Source organism: Psittacula echo, assembly GCF_963264785.1.
Source record: "Psittacula echo genome assembly, chromosome: 5".
NCBI lineage: Eukaryota > Metazoa > Chordata > Aves > Psittaciformes > Psittacidae > Psittacula > Psittacula echo.
Window position 1 is genome coordinate 65376135 of NC_137739.1, and position 16521 is coordinate 65392655.

The following is a 16521-nucleotide window of genomic DNA, read 5'->3' on the forward strand; positions in this document are numbered from 1 at the left end:
ACTTGACTTAAAAATTAAGCTGGTATGCCCAAAATGTCATCAATCATAGCCTATCTGAACATCTATTTACACCCTTCATGATTGTACAAAAATAAGTTTATTAACACTTAGAGGTTAGATTCTAAGTTGGACCTTAGCTCATAGTTTTTCCTAGACCTTAGGTCTGGTTTTCATACGGTTTAACTACATGTTTAGACAAAAGAGTGCAAAGACAGTGACCCATTTTCTAATTCTCCTTTCAACAAATTTTACCTTCTACTTAAACTAGAATATTTAGGTCACTATTTTAAGAAGAAACAAATTGAAACAGCAACGAAAGTCTAAATCTTCCTGTAGTTACTCTAGGAATTTATACATATTGCATTACATGTCATTCGAGATCAGAATTTTTTTCAGTCGTGGCTGGAGAGGCTTAGGTACACCTACCAGTCCTAGTGCGTGCTTGGCTATTTATGACCTTTCTGCTGTTTGTTCCTTTTCTTTTTCCTAGCTTTCGCTTGCCTCAATTCTCTAAACAAAAGAATGTACCTGTTTGTGAGTGACTTCTTATCCTTACTGCTATTGGTTAGAGATACTTAAGGGACACTTAACTGTTGCAATCCTGCCCAAAGCTGCACCTCATCCAAGTGTGGAATCTGAAGAAGCAACAGCAGCAGCAAATGTATTTTTGTAATTTTACTGTGGGACTACTTCTGCCCTCTGGCCCATTGATTTTCAAAGAATCTTTTGAACTACAGTTCTGAGCCTACTTTGCAGACTAGAAAAGACATGATTTTTTGGAGACAGTGTGGGGCTTCCTTTACTGTATTTGTTAGAAATTCCAGTATTTAGATATTGATGAGGGCAGAAAAGCAGTATGGTCCACGGAGTACCATTCTCTTAAATCTGTGCAAGTTAGCAGTTATATCTTTTTTTCCTCCTTGAGACACACCAGGGAGCAATGGTATTTGAAAAATGGAAAAGCAGAGGGTCGTGTCTCTTCAGCTTCACAAGTCTGTGGAGCAACCTGAGCGTGCTTTGGATGGGAGCAGCATATATTCTAGTCAAAGCATAGTAATTCTTCATTCTTTCTGTAACTCATTACTATCCTACATCATCCTAGAACAGGACTCTTTCTTAAATGCCATCTTTGTATTTAGATTGAGAAGTTGAAATGATTTCTTGCTGTCTGTGTAGTAGGAGCCGTTGACAGAGGAAGTTGGTTATTACAGAAGACTAACACAACTTGCTTAAATTGACAGGCAAGAGTTCTGTTATTTTAGTATGGATGTTATGTTGAAATTAACTTGAATTTATCCATTAAAAAGTTTTAAATTTTGCTATACATGCTCCAGAAAGTAATTTCTTGTTTAATATTCTTGATTTGCTCTGCTGCAGTTCCTTTACGCATCCAAATTCAAAATGCATACAACTTAATTCCTGATACTTGCTCCCAACCTCTAATTTGTGACAATTTATCACAATTTAATCATTGTTCTGGGGTTCACTGTGCAATTATAGTGACTGTCTGTTTGAATAGATGCACCTTTCTAAAAGTAGTTTCTTTACTGCAACCAGATTTGCTTGGAAGCAAGCATATTATAGATAATCATAGAATGACAATGGAAGAGACATGCGCAGTTCCTAATTTAGCAGTCTCCATATGCTTGATGAGCTCGCACATTACTTTTGTTACTCTGCTTATGTTGCTGTGGCTTTTTTTTCTAGGAATGAATGCCTAGTTTGGATGGTAAGATAAAAGCCTTTATTTTGTGTCCTTTGAGCTGGTTAATAGCATAGCAGACTCCTGAACGTTCTTCTGTGGCTGCTGTTCATTGATGTATCAATCACTTATCCTCCCCCCCCCCCTTTTTTTTTTCTTAGTGATTTACCAAGAGATTTTTTATTATCTTCAACCCAAAGTACTGTATTTTTAGGGGTTGTTTTCCTGAAAGCTTTCAGTCAGAAAATAGGATCTGGAAACATATCATCTGTAATAAATCTTATCTGCTGTATTGCTTGGTTGCTTATGTGATTTGTGAACTTTTGATCTTGAGGGTGAGAAGGTTACAGTTTTTATACAATATTAATAAGCTGTGTGGGAAAGCAAGCAACTTCTAGAGCCTTTATTTCCAAATATTATGAAGAATGTGAAAGAGCAATTGAATTACAACATGCCTTGGAGAAAGTAAAAAGAAAATTGGTTTTGTAAAAGAATCTCTAGTATAATCTTGTCACTTGAATGTTTGTATCTGCCATTCTGGCACAATATATTAATCCTAGCAGATAATGATGTAATCATCATGCTTTCTATAATATGAGAGGAAATTAAATGAAAGCTATTGATGGAAAAGAAATAGGCAATGTTATAAATAGTGAAGTACATAAGGGTAAGAACTAGTAGTGAAATATGAATGAGCTGACACCTTAAAGCCAATTTTAATAAAACTAGAAAAAATGTAATTAAAATATTCATGATATCTTAATGCCAGAAAGGCATTAAATGTAATCTTTGAAAATAACTACGTAATTTCAAAGCTTTGAGTCTTGACTATTCATTTCTTTAAAATATTGCAGAATTCATTAGTTTATAATTGTAGGTTTAGGGGAGGTAATACAGAAATATGTGTCTTTTTCCTAATAACAGTTGCATATTTGATTGCTTTAGGGGTTCTTTATAAGAGAAAAGGATGGACTGGTTACTATTTATAATGTAAAACATCACTTGAATCTATGGCAATAAGCAGTATTTTCAGAGTAGCAGACTGAAATGTGTGCTTTTAACTTCTTAGCTCAGCAATTAAACTCACATCTGACATCACAAGATAAAAGAGCAACACCAGGTTTAATGAGAATTTAATATTTCATCTAGAAATAATACTGAGTTTCTGTAAGAGCTGAGTTTTGAAGTCAAGCACTTAAAGCAGTTGATCTCTTGGTAAAAATAGTTGATTATAAATCTGTCTTCATTTGACGGATGCATGATAGCGTCTAGTCCTATAATGCTTGATAAACTTTTAAATGCCTATGAAGGAAATATATATATATGTCTCAGCCTGTGTATTTTTTAATGAACTGTTCCCCCTGCCCAAGTAATTTATTGTGTACTAAATATGTAAGCCTTTATTCCAGGTAAACCTTACGAGTTGATTTTATAAAACTTTTTTGAAAGCATTTGTTATTAGATATGCTTAAAGTGCAGCAGCCTTTGGTATTTAAAATATGACTTTCTGAATGGTTTGAAGACATCTAATTTCTTAAAAACACTTTGAAAATAAAGCTGTGGTTGTTACAACCATGACTTTATACTGTTGCAGCCTTTGCCTTCAGCCGTAGACTGCTCTTGGGTACAAATCCTTTTTCTGATGCCACATGGAAGAATGGGTTTTGGATCCTTTTCTGGGAAAGAGTCTGTGATTCATGTTCCTCTTTGGCAGACAAAGCATGATCAGCATCTTCACTCATTTGAAACAGGAAGTTTTTAGTGGCCCTAATTCCTAGAGAGATCTCATCTGCTGTTTTGTACCAGGCCCTGAAAAATTTTTCTTTTGAGACTGAAGTCTGGTGGCTGTATTGTAACCCAGTTCTATATTCCTAGCAGAATTGCCACAGTTTAACCTACTGGTTAGTAACTGTTTGTTTATCATTTACCCTGGTAATTTAGAGAACATGCTTCTGGGTTTAGGCATCATGGTGGATGCTCTTTGGTCAGTTCATCAACTCTGCTGGTAACTACCATGCAGTCTTTTAGGCTTATTGTTCTATCCTAGTTTGAGCCAGCATATCCAGCATATGGAAAAAGTGAAGAAAGACTACTAGGAAAAAATGAATTTCCACACACATTATTCTTGAAGCACTTGACTGTCTCAGTTGCAAGAAAACTTCTGAAATGCCTGCCATCCTGGAGTATCTGTTAATCTGACATCTGAGTGTTTGACAGAGGCAAATTCACATGGGAAGGACTCATGTAATTTTTTAAGTGACAGTGGCTGCCTGTTTGGAGTGAGCACCAACTGCTGAGTAAACGTTAGTCTTAAGCTTTGGATAGGCTATGTTGGAACTCTCCCTCTAGCCACATTTTCCCCTAATTATGATTAAGCAGTAGAAATACACAGGAATAAGGAACTACATAAGAGACTAGGAAAATGCAGGCTTGATGGTGGCTATTCAATGATCCTCTGATGAGAGTTGAAGCATCTTTCCTTGGTAATGAAATACAGTAGATTCTCCATTTGTTGGTGTAACATGCCTCACATCTCTGTCACTTCTAGGCATGGAGTGGTGTTTGTAACTTGTGACAGACACATTCTGTTACAGTTGAGCATTCTCATCTCCCACCCTTTTGTAGTTTATTTGTACAGAAAGCACATTGCTTGTCCTTTAATTGTCTTGATTTCACTTTTGCACACCCATTTTTGTTTGCACACCTTTAAATGACTTTCTGTGGGCATGGCTGCATTTCTCAAGTGATTGCTGAAAAGTTAACTGTAGATATCAAATACCACTTGCAAATAGGAAGTAAAGCTTCTCTTTTCCTATGGAAGATGAATATTGAAACGTAAAGCTCTGAAGTTGTTCTTCAGGGGATGCACTGCACTGTATCACTGTTGCAGCAGGACACACACTAATGTGTCAAAGTTACACTGAGCTAAATTCACCAGATGTAACTTTAAGGAAAATCCCAGGTGGGTCGTATGGAGCCGTACCTAGGACTGGGTAAAGCTTGCAGAGCATTGCCACTGCACAGCAGGACAGGGTCTGCCATCTTCTATTGCCTTGTTTAACTTCTCTTCCCATTAGGCTGTAAAGACACAGTAGAAGTGGAACCTCTCACCATTATCTAAAAGCACATTAGTGGGCTCCAGTGAATTGCATGGAGGTCTGTCCTAACTCTTCTGTCAAACTGATGGATTGTATTAGGCATTAACTGTGGGGTTTGGTAGCCAAAACTGCAGAGGTGACCTGTATGGGAGGTGGTTGTGAGTTGCCCTGTCACACATATTGAAGAAAGGGCACAGCCACAAGGACACGTGAGGAAACAGAAGGATGCATGTGAGGACACACACAAGGCAATGGGAAGAGATAAGGAAAGAGATGTGCATTTGGACCAAGGGAGCATAGGAGCAGTAAGAAGCAAAGAGCAGGGAATGAAAAGAGTGAAGTGCAATGAGAGGCAACAAGAAACCTTTGGGTCCTGACCGCAGCCTCCTGCGATGGCCATTGTCTACTGGGGACATGGAAGGGGATGAGCGTACCACCCAGTGAAAACGAGTGAAGTTGGGGTAGGAGTAGGGGGGGAGAAGCGCTGGACTGAAGTGGGGCCTGAGAAAGGAAGGTATTCCCCTAAGTGCTTGTTTAACCCTTGGTCTTTTTTCCTCAACACCTGAATCTGTTATTAAAAGTTTATGGTAATTCACAATAACATGAATTTCCTCAGTCAAGACTACCTTGCCCACGTGGCTCTAATTCCAGAAGGCATTGCAATATCACCATTACGTGAGCTAAAAGACCCGATGAAAAGCTGAACAGTGGGGAGAAATGCAGTACTCAGTAACTTGTACCTTGCGCGTAGTCAGTGGTCTCATTCACAGGAGTCGGTTGCTTGTTGCATTTCACGTAATGAAAGGAAATGTGCAGTTTTAGGGGTGTGCTTTTCCCATTTATACACTTTTTTTTAATCAAGCAGCATCTCGGAAGTGCTGTTAAACTTGCTTTGCTTCATACTTCTTGTGAAAATTGAGTTTTCATACTTAATCATTAAAACATGACAGAAAAATATTTGAAGCATGTACCATCTTTTTTTTCCTTTCATCTTGATTCATTCATTAGCTTCCTCAAAGCCCTTCAAGACACAATTAACCCTTTTTTAAATACTGTGAGTCTTGAAATAATCATTAAAACTCCTTAAAGAAGAGAAACTTACTTTCAAAAGCAGTTTAATATTAAGATTTTCCTGATTTCTTTTCCTGTGGATAGGGTAGAATACTTAGGGTATGGCCATCACAGTTCCAGCCTCACCTGACTGTTAAAGTAATTAATATTGGTTGCTTTTCATTGCAGAATTGTGCTCCATGCTAGAAGATTCTTTGAAATAATTTTCTATAGTGGAATGCTATCTGCTGAGTTTGGACTATATAAGAATGATATTGTCTTAGAGTCCTTTTTGTTCAGTGAGAAGAAAATATGATTGAAGATAAAAATACATTACCAAGAGTCTTGCTTTTTTTATCCCCCTTTACATTCTCTTGTATTGTGAATTGTGCTGTTGCCACAGCAAAGTAAACGTCTACTTATGTTTTCTGATTTACCAAGTTGTTTTTGTTTTTAATGTCCTTTCAAATGCACAGATATGCAGTCAATTTTATTTTAGTGCTAACTTCAGTGCTCTTGTGCTGAAATACAGGAAGGTTGAATTGGATCTCACTTCTTAAAAAAAAGGTCTTTCTTTTTTTTTTGTGTGTGTTCTGTTAATTGCTTAATCTGTTCCTAGCATTATAGAAATGATCTTAGAATTGAGAAATTGATTGGAATAGACAAAATTCAGAACAAACTTTGAAGCTCCTAGGCAATGTTGTTTTCATTCTGCAAGTTTTTGCAGGGAGAAAGTGACACATCGTGAAGTACCATGAAGTAAAACGATGATTTTAAAGCAATAAACTTCCTTGGGTTTACTGAAACTGCAATAAAACTGTCATGAAGCACTGTCAAAGCATTGATTTCTTTGCACTACTAATATTGCAAGTAATAAAATGTAGGATTTACTGGTATGGCTATAGCATTTGTTATCTATTTTATTAGACAACTCAACAGGTATTATATTGCATTGTACATTCAAAATATTTTATAATCTTTTACTGAAACAGAATGTTGATAGGAAAAACAGTTTTGATATTTATCCTTCTTTCAGAGGTGAGCATACTGAATCTTTTTATGGGTCATTTGTTGCTAAACTTTTAATTTTATCTTAAAACTGACAAAAAGAGCACCATGGAAAGGATGTGCTTTTGATTATTGCGTACTATATGTGGTAACTGAAATTGTAATTCAGACTAGTTCTATTCTGTAAAATATGTTATTTGGAAACAGTTGCATTTCTCTTTAAAGATTCTTTTTAACATATGAGCAGGTCTGTCTTTGTTCTAAAAATATTAGTTGTTATATACTTAAATAAAAATTGGATAACTAGTAGAACATGATTTTTAGAAATGCTCAGCGTCAACCTAATTCTGTCCAGAAGAAACTGAAAAATTACTTAGGCTACTCCTTACAAGTCTCCATGTAGTTGCATGATGATATTCCTATCTGCCTCCTCAGTGAATTACAAACTGAGTGAGAAATACTATAGTAGCCTATCTATAGGCAGATGTGAAACCTGTAATCTGCTAGCATTCCTTTTACTCGATAGAAAGCAAAGGCATGATAGAGACAATAATTTGGAAGAAAAGTTATTTGAGGGGCAAATGTACTTGGATATGTTCCTGCACAGAGGTAGGACAGCATTATGAATGGGAAGGTACTACATGAATAGCCATTGACACCTATGTGGACATTTCAAGAAATGATGCAACTCATAAAGTCATAAACCTTGGCAGCATTGAAGGCCAGGTTGGATGGGGCTTTGAGCAACCGGGTCTAGTGGAAGGGCACTAGAACATGGCAGGGGGGCTTAAGATTCCTTCCAGCCCAAACCATTCTATGTTTCTGTAGAAATGTAGTAGTGATTTGTGCCTTGTTAATAAAAAGTGCTAATTCTTATCAACCGTGCTATTATTTCAAACAGAATTCTACAGCTTATCAGTATTTGAATTCAGAATTCAAAGCTTTCTCAGCCACAGTGATTTGCTGTGGCTACTTATCAATGCATTGAAAAAAATACCATTATTCTTCATGAGGTTTTTGTTATCTTTTTTTTTTAAGGTATGGGATGCTGTAGATACAGGCTGCTGTTTGAAAACATACTCCTGTCACTCTTGTGCTGTTCGAGCTGCCCAGTGGTCGTCTTGTGGAAGAAGGATCCTCAGTGGGGGCTTTGATTCCATGCTGCATTTAACAGATGTAGAAACAGGTAAGGGTGCATTATAGCCCTGTCTTTACCGAGTACAGATAACTTTGTATCTCACTAGCCTTATTCTTTCTTTTAAAAATAGAGATGAAATCTATAGTTCCAAGTTAGCATTCTTGAAACATGTCCTCATTAAAAAGTCTCGGCAGTTAAGGGTAGTTGGAGGTACTTAAGAAAATTCAAGTATCTTTAACTTCATGAACATATGTAATTTCTATCATCAGATACAGAATGTGTGTTTCTTGTATGCTGTGTCATGATCATTCATTAAAGTGTTTGAAGAGCTTCTTAAAGCTGACTTCAGTAACATATATACATATGGTTAATTTAAACATAGGCTTGTATCTCATTCTCAGTTGGATTGGTTTTAAGTTTGTGCTTAAAATTAATTATTTTTTTATTTTTTTAAATAGAAACTTAAATTCTGTTATGAAACCTTGAGACTGAACCTGTGTTGTTTCGATGCCATTGTGAATTTGATTTGGGATTGGAATGTTGTGACCTTAGCAGCTAATTTCCAGGATGCTGTCTCTCCTTGTGTTGCCTTCACAAACTAAAGTGGTTCTATTAGCTATATTTCTTTTCTCCTTTATGCATGTTAGCAGCATTCAAACAGCAGCATTCATTGGGGTTGTACATAATAGGACACCTCTGCGTGTGTATAAATGATTAGACCTAAAATAGTAACTTGTCCACTGAAGAGATACAATTTTTTTTTTTCCACTTAATTTACTTTTAAATGTTTAACTCCCGCGAAGGCACAATATTTTTTTTTTTTTTTGGTAAGACTACAAAAGAAATACTTACAGAAATTACAAGCAGTTCTTATCTAGGAGGGTTCTCTGTTATGTAAAAAAAGTACATTGTATGCGAATATCTGGAGAGCAGTAGTCCTATTCAGATGAACTGGGAAAGTGGCCAAGGAAATTTGTGAATATTGTTCACATGAAAAGAAGATTCTTTTCCATGCTCTAAGATTTTTTTTTCTCAACACTTGTCATACCAGAAGTATTCAAATTCAATGATGACTGGAAGGGAGCTGCTGTAGTTTGGGAATGTAAAACCTGTGACACAGTCACCAGTATTGATGTTTTGAGAATATTCATGTTTTGTAATGGGGAAAAGAGCTTTGTATACCTGATGTAGTAATATTACGTGAGGTTAATATACCAAGTCATTAATTTGTTAGACTTATTGTCATCTTTTTATTTTCAGTCTCATTGCAGCAACCTTCTAATTTCTAGCCTCTTATATAACTGAATCTTACTAATTCAAGTTGTGCTTACAAATTTTAAACAAAATGGCTACATTCTTAATGGGATTTATAGCAATAGAATAAATATGATGTGCCTGAGTCATTTGAAGGGATTACTGTGGGGAAAATCTCATTTTATAAAACAATAGAACAGATTCCAAAGATATAATTATATAATTTAATTATATACTTTAATTTCTAACGTCTTTTTGACTCAACTGTCCAATAGTGGGATAGTAGTCTGGATTATGTTGTTGGTAGTGGTTCATTTGGATGAAGGTACTTCAGTGTTTTGGGCAATGATAACAATAAATTTGAAACCAACTTGTGAGTTATGTAGTATTTCTAACTACTTAAATAAACTATGTGTAAAGGTAAAATGAATGCTTATAATCCTTGCAGTTACCAGATATTCATTATTCCCTTATTTCAAGGACACGGGATTCCTTGTAACTCATGCGAACTGCAGTTGTAATATTGATGTTTAGACCTGACTTAGTGCCACACACCTCATTTGCAAAAATCACACAAGTGATCAGAATTTCTTTGTCATTTTCTACACATGCAGATCAGTTTCTGATTTCCTTCTCTCTTGTCAATTCTTTTCAGAGAAACAGGGCAAGCAGTTTGCCTCTGGAATCCAAATCAATTTGATATAAAAAGACTCATTTCCATTTGAAAAACACTAAGATGGCTATAAGGTTTTGATTTACATTAGTTCACTGAATCATTCATTCCTCCTCACTCTTCATCAGTGCTGAGATGATTTCTTCTTTGATTAACTTCAGATAGTTGTTAGAACTGTTCCTTCACAGAGAACTTTAGATACATTTTTGGACTTCGATCTTAATTACTGTCTGTTGCTAGACTGAGCTAACTACCAGTGTGTTTAAATCCAGTAAATGCATGCTGATGAGATTTTATAAATAATAATGCTGTCTTTAAGGCTCTGTGCTCTATCTCTTCTGTAGGTTGTTCTGGTTCAGCATTTTTCTAGTCATGTTTGCCAAAGTCTAATCTTTCTTGTCTTTTTCAGTATGGATTCTGTATTTTGCATCTGTGCTATAAAAATTTTTACACGTCCTTCACCAAAATAAACCTAACAGTCTGAAAAGAATTACTTTAAAAAGTTTAGGAAAGGTTGCAAATGGAGCATAGAACACGCATGGTACTGAGCTGCTTAGTTGGAGGTTTGTGGGGTTTTTTTTCATTTTGTGTTGTTTTTCTCTTAGGAACATAGTTTCTGCCCTATTAAATCAAAATTGTAGTCTAGCTAATTGTTTGTTCTGGGTCTGATGACAGCTAGTTGCAAGATTCTTCAAGAAATGTGCCAGCATGTTGTAACAAGCAGTGATAGAATGAATTTCCCTGGAAATCTTGATTCTAAGCTTAGACTTCAGTTTGGGTATCCCTTGTCCTAGGAGGTTGTATGTTCTGGAGTGGTTTTTTTTTTTTTGTATGTTTTTTTAAGTCTTTGTGATCTGAACTTTGGGATAGAAGCAGACACTGAAATCTCATTAATCACAAATCAGATTTTTTTGTTGTTGGCATAGAAATTGTCGTGCAAGGGTAGAAGACACATGCGCGAAATCTTATCCTGTAGTTTTACACCCATCAAACTGCTTCCACTTGTCAAGTGTCCTTAATGAAAGTTCTTATATATAGGGGGGTCTAAGATACTGCAAGCAGGGAAAATGGGCTAAGAGGAACCTCGTAAGATTCAACAAGGACAAATGCAAAGTCCTGCATCTGGAATGGAATGATCCTGTGCAACAGAACAGGCTGTTGCTAAACTGTCTATAAAGCTGCTTCACAGAAAAAAACCTGGGGGCTGAAGATGAATCAGGATTGCTTTCTTGCAGCAAAGGTTACCTTCTTCTCAGGCCAGATTTGTGTTTACTGAGTACATAGAGAAGATTATGCCAGGCTCTTTTCAGAGATGTGCAGTGAAAGGATGAGAGGCAAAGGACAAATGTAAGAACACAGGAAACTTTTTGGCTCAACTCAAGGGTCATCAAACACTAAAACAGGCTGTCCAGAGAGACTTTATGGTCTCTATACTTGGAGATACTCAGGTACTTCAGTAACCGCTAAGTAATCTGCTGCAGCTGGACCTACTTGTGAGTAGGGGTTTGGACTAGATACCCCCTGGAGGTTCAACCTATGTGATTTGTTGATGCTATGATGGAAGAACAGGGAAAGAGAAGAGTTCAAATTATTGTAGTACAACAAATTCACTTGTCCTGGTTTGATGAAGTAGATGCTGTTGTACGAGTCTTCTTTTTCTAAATTTGTTTTTTTATAGATCATCATTTATTATCTTAAATGGTCATCCGTAGTTCTAACCTCAGGATAGTCAAGCTAAGACACTCCACTTTTCTGCAAGTGGTCCATTTTTTCACAAGAAAAATTCAGTTTTCTTGAAAACTGATGTACATATTCAGTGCGTAAGTCTGATCTGAAGTATGCATAAAATGCTTAAAGAACTCAAGGTTATTCACGTGTCATTCGCATGAGTGGTTCTTTGGCTGCAGTTTGCGTGAGACATGTTCAGTACTGCAATGTGGAATTTTATAAATATTAGTAGATCCAAAAACTGCAGCCGAGCTGCTTGTAAAGATTACTTGTTAATATTTTTTTATTGCCCTGTTTTATATAAAATATTTTTTATAAAAATAAAACTTTCTGAATTTTTTCACAAATGTGATAATAATGCAGCAGTCTGAACCAGCTAGACTCCCCGGTTCATCTCTACTAACACCACACTTGCAGTCAGTTTCTATTAGTGATAGTTCAGACACTTTGTTATTTACAGATTAGTAGGTAGTGCTATATTCACAGAACACTGAAAAAAAAAGCTTTTAAAACAATTCCAGGTCAAGTACATTTGACATTTAGCTTTTGTTATGTCCAGAGGTAATGGAGATGCTTTACCAACTTTAGGAAGGGAATTTTAATTTTAAAATTTATTTATAGCTTATTTATTTTGGAATATATGTTTTATTCATCAGTGTTTGTTTTTTTTTTTATTAGACACAAATAATTGGTACAGTAGCATAGGCAGAACGCTGGCTGGATTGGTACTATTTGCATATTACAGATACTTCTCAATTCTTTAATATTATGACAGAGGGAATGTTCCAAGACATTTTGGCACATTTCCTATGTAGCCAAATGCTGCAGTTATTTTTAGTTTGTGGACTGAGCTTGATTTCAAATATAACTTCCTCAGAGTTTTATAATTGGAAATTTAATTTCCCATTGTTTTGAAAGTTTTCACATTACCATAGCCAGGATACTGAAATTAGACTGTTGGTTTTGAAGGAAAGTTCAGATTATATATAATGTGGTCACTTAAATCTGTCAGCATTTTTTAAAACAAAACAAACTTTTTGCATTATTTTGAGAGTTTCTTAATGGAACATTTTGTACCCTCCAAAAGGATGGTGCAAGTTTATTTTTCTGTATTTTCTTTCATATTCTAATTTGGTAGTTCTATAGATATAACATTATTGTTAATAAATATAATTGTGTTTGTTCACATAGGAGATTCTGGTTCGCCAGGACAAGTGCTCATACATAAGCATCACCTCAGGAGAGCTGTGACTTCATTCTATTCCTCCTCTTCTCTCCCAGTAATAAGTAGATAGTATGTTGTTTTAATATGCATAAAAGTTTTCTACAACACCTCAGAACAAAAGCCCAGTTGACGTGGTTTTGTTTGGGTTTTTTTGTAATGCATACAGGCAGGGAAATTCTGCTGAGTTCTGCTAAGTGAGATTACTCTCATGTCCTTGTAATTTGGCTTCCTTTTTCTTATAGTATAGCATAAAGAAGTGAATGATTTTGGACTATGCAGGTAAGAGTGTGAACCTGAGAACCACTAAACAGAGTTACAGAAGCATCCTGCACTCAGTAACTGTGCTCATATTCTCTGAAAAATTCACCATGTTAAATAGCCTTTAAAATATCTGATTTCGTAGTTGAGCAGTTTCACAGTAGGCTGCCAGAAACATATGTTCAAGATCTTTTGAAAGATTTTTTTCTTTTTCATATTGTGTATGTTACTGGTGAGCCTTTAATAAATGAAGAATTGAATTAAAGTACTTTAAGAATAAAAAACACTGTAAAGATGTGGTAGATCTTGTTACTGAAATTGTGAAATTAAAGATTGAGAGAAATATTTGCTTTCTGCTTTTGGAATAACAGCCTCTTATACAGGAAAATGATATGGGGTATAGATTTTCCCTCTATTAGCCAAATAGATTTTCAGAAGATATAATTTTCTACAGTCTATGAGTTGGTTGAATCTTTGTTATGCTGCCTTTATGAAATAAAATGCAATAAATATATGCACAATAAAGGTATATACAAGCTTGCTGAATTATACCTGTTGTATTCTTTTGTGGATAAGGGAGTCTTCTGCTCAAAGAACATCTTTCGCAACATATAAAATAAGGCCCCCAAAAGTTGAATGTTTAATGTTAATAAGCTGTATAGTTTTAGAGGAAAATATACCTAACTGTAAATACCGACTTCCAGGAAGGTGAAGCAAGGTCTCCAACAAACACTGGTGTTGGATTTCCCAACCCATGTGGCTTAGATCCATCATAGCATGGTTGCAGCCTGGAAAGCAGGAAGTTCTGCTCATACTAGTAAAACATGCCAAGTAAAGTTTGCACAAAAGAGAACTAAAAGTTGAATTTGTTGTTTTAAAATACTGGATTGCATGAGCTATTTTGCCCCATATCATGTTCTGCAGTGATCTGTTCCCTCTCTCAGATGGATATTTTTCCTAAATTTCTGAAGTTCAGAAAGATATACAGTGCCAGAGATTTCATAACTGTGTAGAGAATGTGCCTAAGCACTTCAGCTCTGCAGTCCTAATACGTAAAATGGAAAGGTTCAAGGGATGTATTCATATAAATGTTAGTAAAGTTCATTTAGCTGAGCTCAGGCATGTTTGCATGACAAGCAGTCTGACTTAGATTCTTATGCATAAATTTATGTTCTGTCAATAGGAGAGTTTCCTTTCTGTACTGTTGTGATCCTCCCCTTTTGAGTATGTTATCTGCTGCTATTACTTTACTCTTCCACATTCCAGACTTTTTCTCATTTTCTGTGATGTGGCAGTAGAATGAAATTCATATATACATCTAATACCACCAACTCTTCAGAACACAGTATAATGAGTTTCCAAAAAGAGATGCTCAATTGAATTTCACTTTGGAGGGTGAGAGAATGAGAAAGAAAGTTTTACTTCAACGTACTAATTGGAGAGCCTGAGCTTTTAAGATTAATGTATTGTGATTGCTCCTCAGACCAGTTAGAAAGCTAGCATGGATAATATCTGCATTAAACAGTAAGGTAACAGCTTAAATAGGAAAAAGTAGGAGGTTAGAGCATATAGAGGTGAATAAAATACTCTTGTTTGCATGGTTGTTTGCATGAATTTTATTTATTATTAGACTATAAAATAGAACTCATAGTGCTGAGATCATTACAGTGTACTGTCAGTGCGAGCTTTTGGATAAATAATAGCCTCTAGAAGACAAGGGCAAAACCAGTACCCACTTCTCTTTGAAAGTAGGGGAGAGAGAGGAAGGAAATAGAGAATTTTAGTTTCTGGAAGAAATATTGAGCAAATAATTGGAAGTAGCTGTGGAAGAGATTGAAAGATGGATTAATTAATAGCAAACAAATGATGTTAAATCAGTCTTTCTCTGGAAAAGGTAACAGATCTTGTAGTTATTAGATGAAATGCATCTTGAATTTAGTACACATCTTTTTTTGATTTTGTCTTACCTGACTTTCTCATATCTTAGGCTAAAAAGTATAGTGGCAAGAAAAATGTACGTATTATAGAAAAAGCAGTTTTCATAAGTTTGTGGAGGTAAAAACCTATTTTAGTAAAGGCAGTTAAACAATGTTTGTTGTAAGGTTAGATGGTGAGTTCTGCTGGCTCACTGATTTGTCTAATGCTGTGTGGATGACGTACTTTATGGAGGATATTGACTGCTTGATGCAGGCTTTATGAAGCAGATTGACAGGATTAGTACAGGTAAGCTGTAGTTTTGTTAATTTTTGGCTGCAGTACCATTGAAAACTTGGTGACTATACTTCCAGATTGTTTATTAAACTAGATACTACTAGGAACCAAATTCCTTTAGGAGCAAAGAGCTATTAAACTGACTAGTGTGTCTCCACAGGGAAATCCAGTATTTTCTCAAGTGCTGAGGATGAGAGTAAGATGCATGTGTATATGACTTTTCTAAAGGCTGCAAATGATGCCTCGTAGTGGTGTATTTGAGAGCAATATCTTGCTGCTCCTATAGCTAATGATTTTAATATTTCCGTCCTTCCCTGTGGAATTTTGTTGTTTTGGGGGGGTTTTGTTTCTTTGTTTTTCTTCCCCCTATTTTTTTTTTTTTTTTTTTTCCCCGGATTCTGTAGCTTTTGGGGTACTGAAAGCTCCCATGGTGAGAGATGGTCACCATGGTTGCGTATTTCTTGTAGAGAGAAACTCTGCTGCTCTTAAGACTTTTTTCTCTTTTGCGGGAAGGTACTTAAGGACTAAATTAAGTTTTTCACTCAGTAGTGACAGAGAGGCCCTTTAGATTGTGCATGGGTAGTTCGTAGAGAATCTTTATAAAAAGAACAAAAAAAACCCTACCAAAAACCAGTGTTCACATGGAACAACACTCACCCCTCTCTCGTGCTCCCTGCAATCTATTCTCCCTGACCTTGCTAGCTTGAAGAGCATGCGTGATGAAGTAAAATCTCTCGTCTTTAAAATGAATAAATAAATAAATTGACAAGTCTTAGCCTCTTGACTGAAAGTTGAGTTCAGCAGATGGAACTGATGATGAAATCAAATAAATTGGCTCCAACTTAAGCATAAAAAAATTCTATATGAATGAACATTCATCTAGTAGTAAGTAAATATATCCATCACCAACATCTTTAGCTCAAAGTATTTTCAGTTAAGAAAGCCTGTCTTAAGACAACCCTCACTTGCTGAAAATGTAGATTAATGAATATTCTAGGGAGTTTTTGCCATAATTTTTTACATCTGCAGTACCTTCTTCACTGTGGCTTAAAGCAGTAACTTTATTTACTGTAGATCTTTATATGTGATATGTAGAAAATAAAGCACAGTTGAAATTGCAAACTGAGTAAATGTACTTTTCATGGTGCATACTGCTGTTCTAAAAAATGTATTTCA

General features: G+C 35.7%; 1 protein-coding gene across 2 annotated transcripts in view; it reads left to right on the plus strand.

The window, feature by feature from the left end:
* WDR25 (WD repeat domain 25) overlaps positions 1-16521 on the plus strand; it is a gene marked incomplete at its 5' end in the record, with an annotated part of 62856 nt that overhangs the window by 25004 nt on the left and 21331 nt on the right. The window contains one exon of one of the 2 annotated variants that reach the window (XM_080620193.1): positions 7897-8050. In XM_080620193.1, the coding sequence (XP_080476319.1) occupies positions 7897-8050 (154 nt within the window). The remainder of the gene's footprint in view (positions 1-7896; positions 8051-16521) is intronic. The other variant, XM_080620194.1, reaches the window with a different exon arrangement.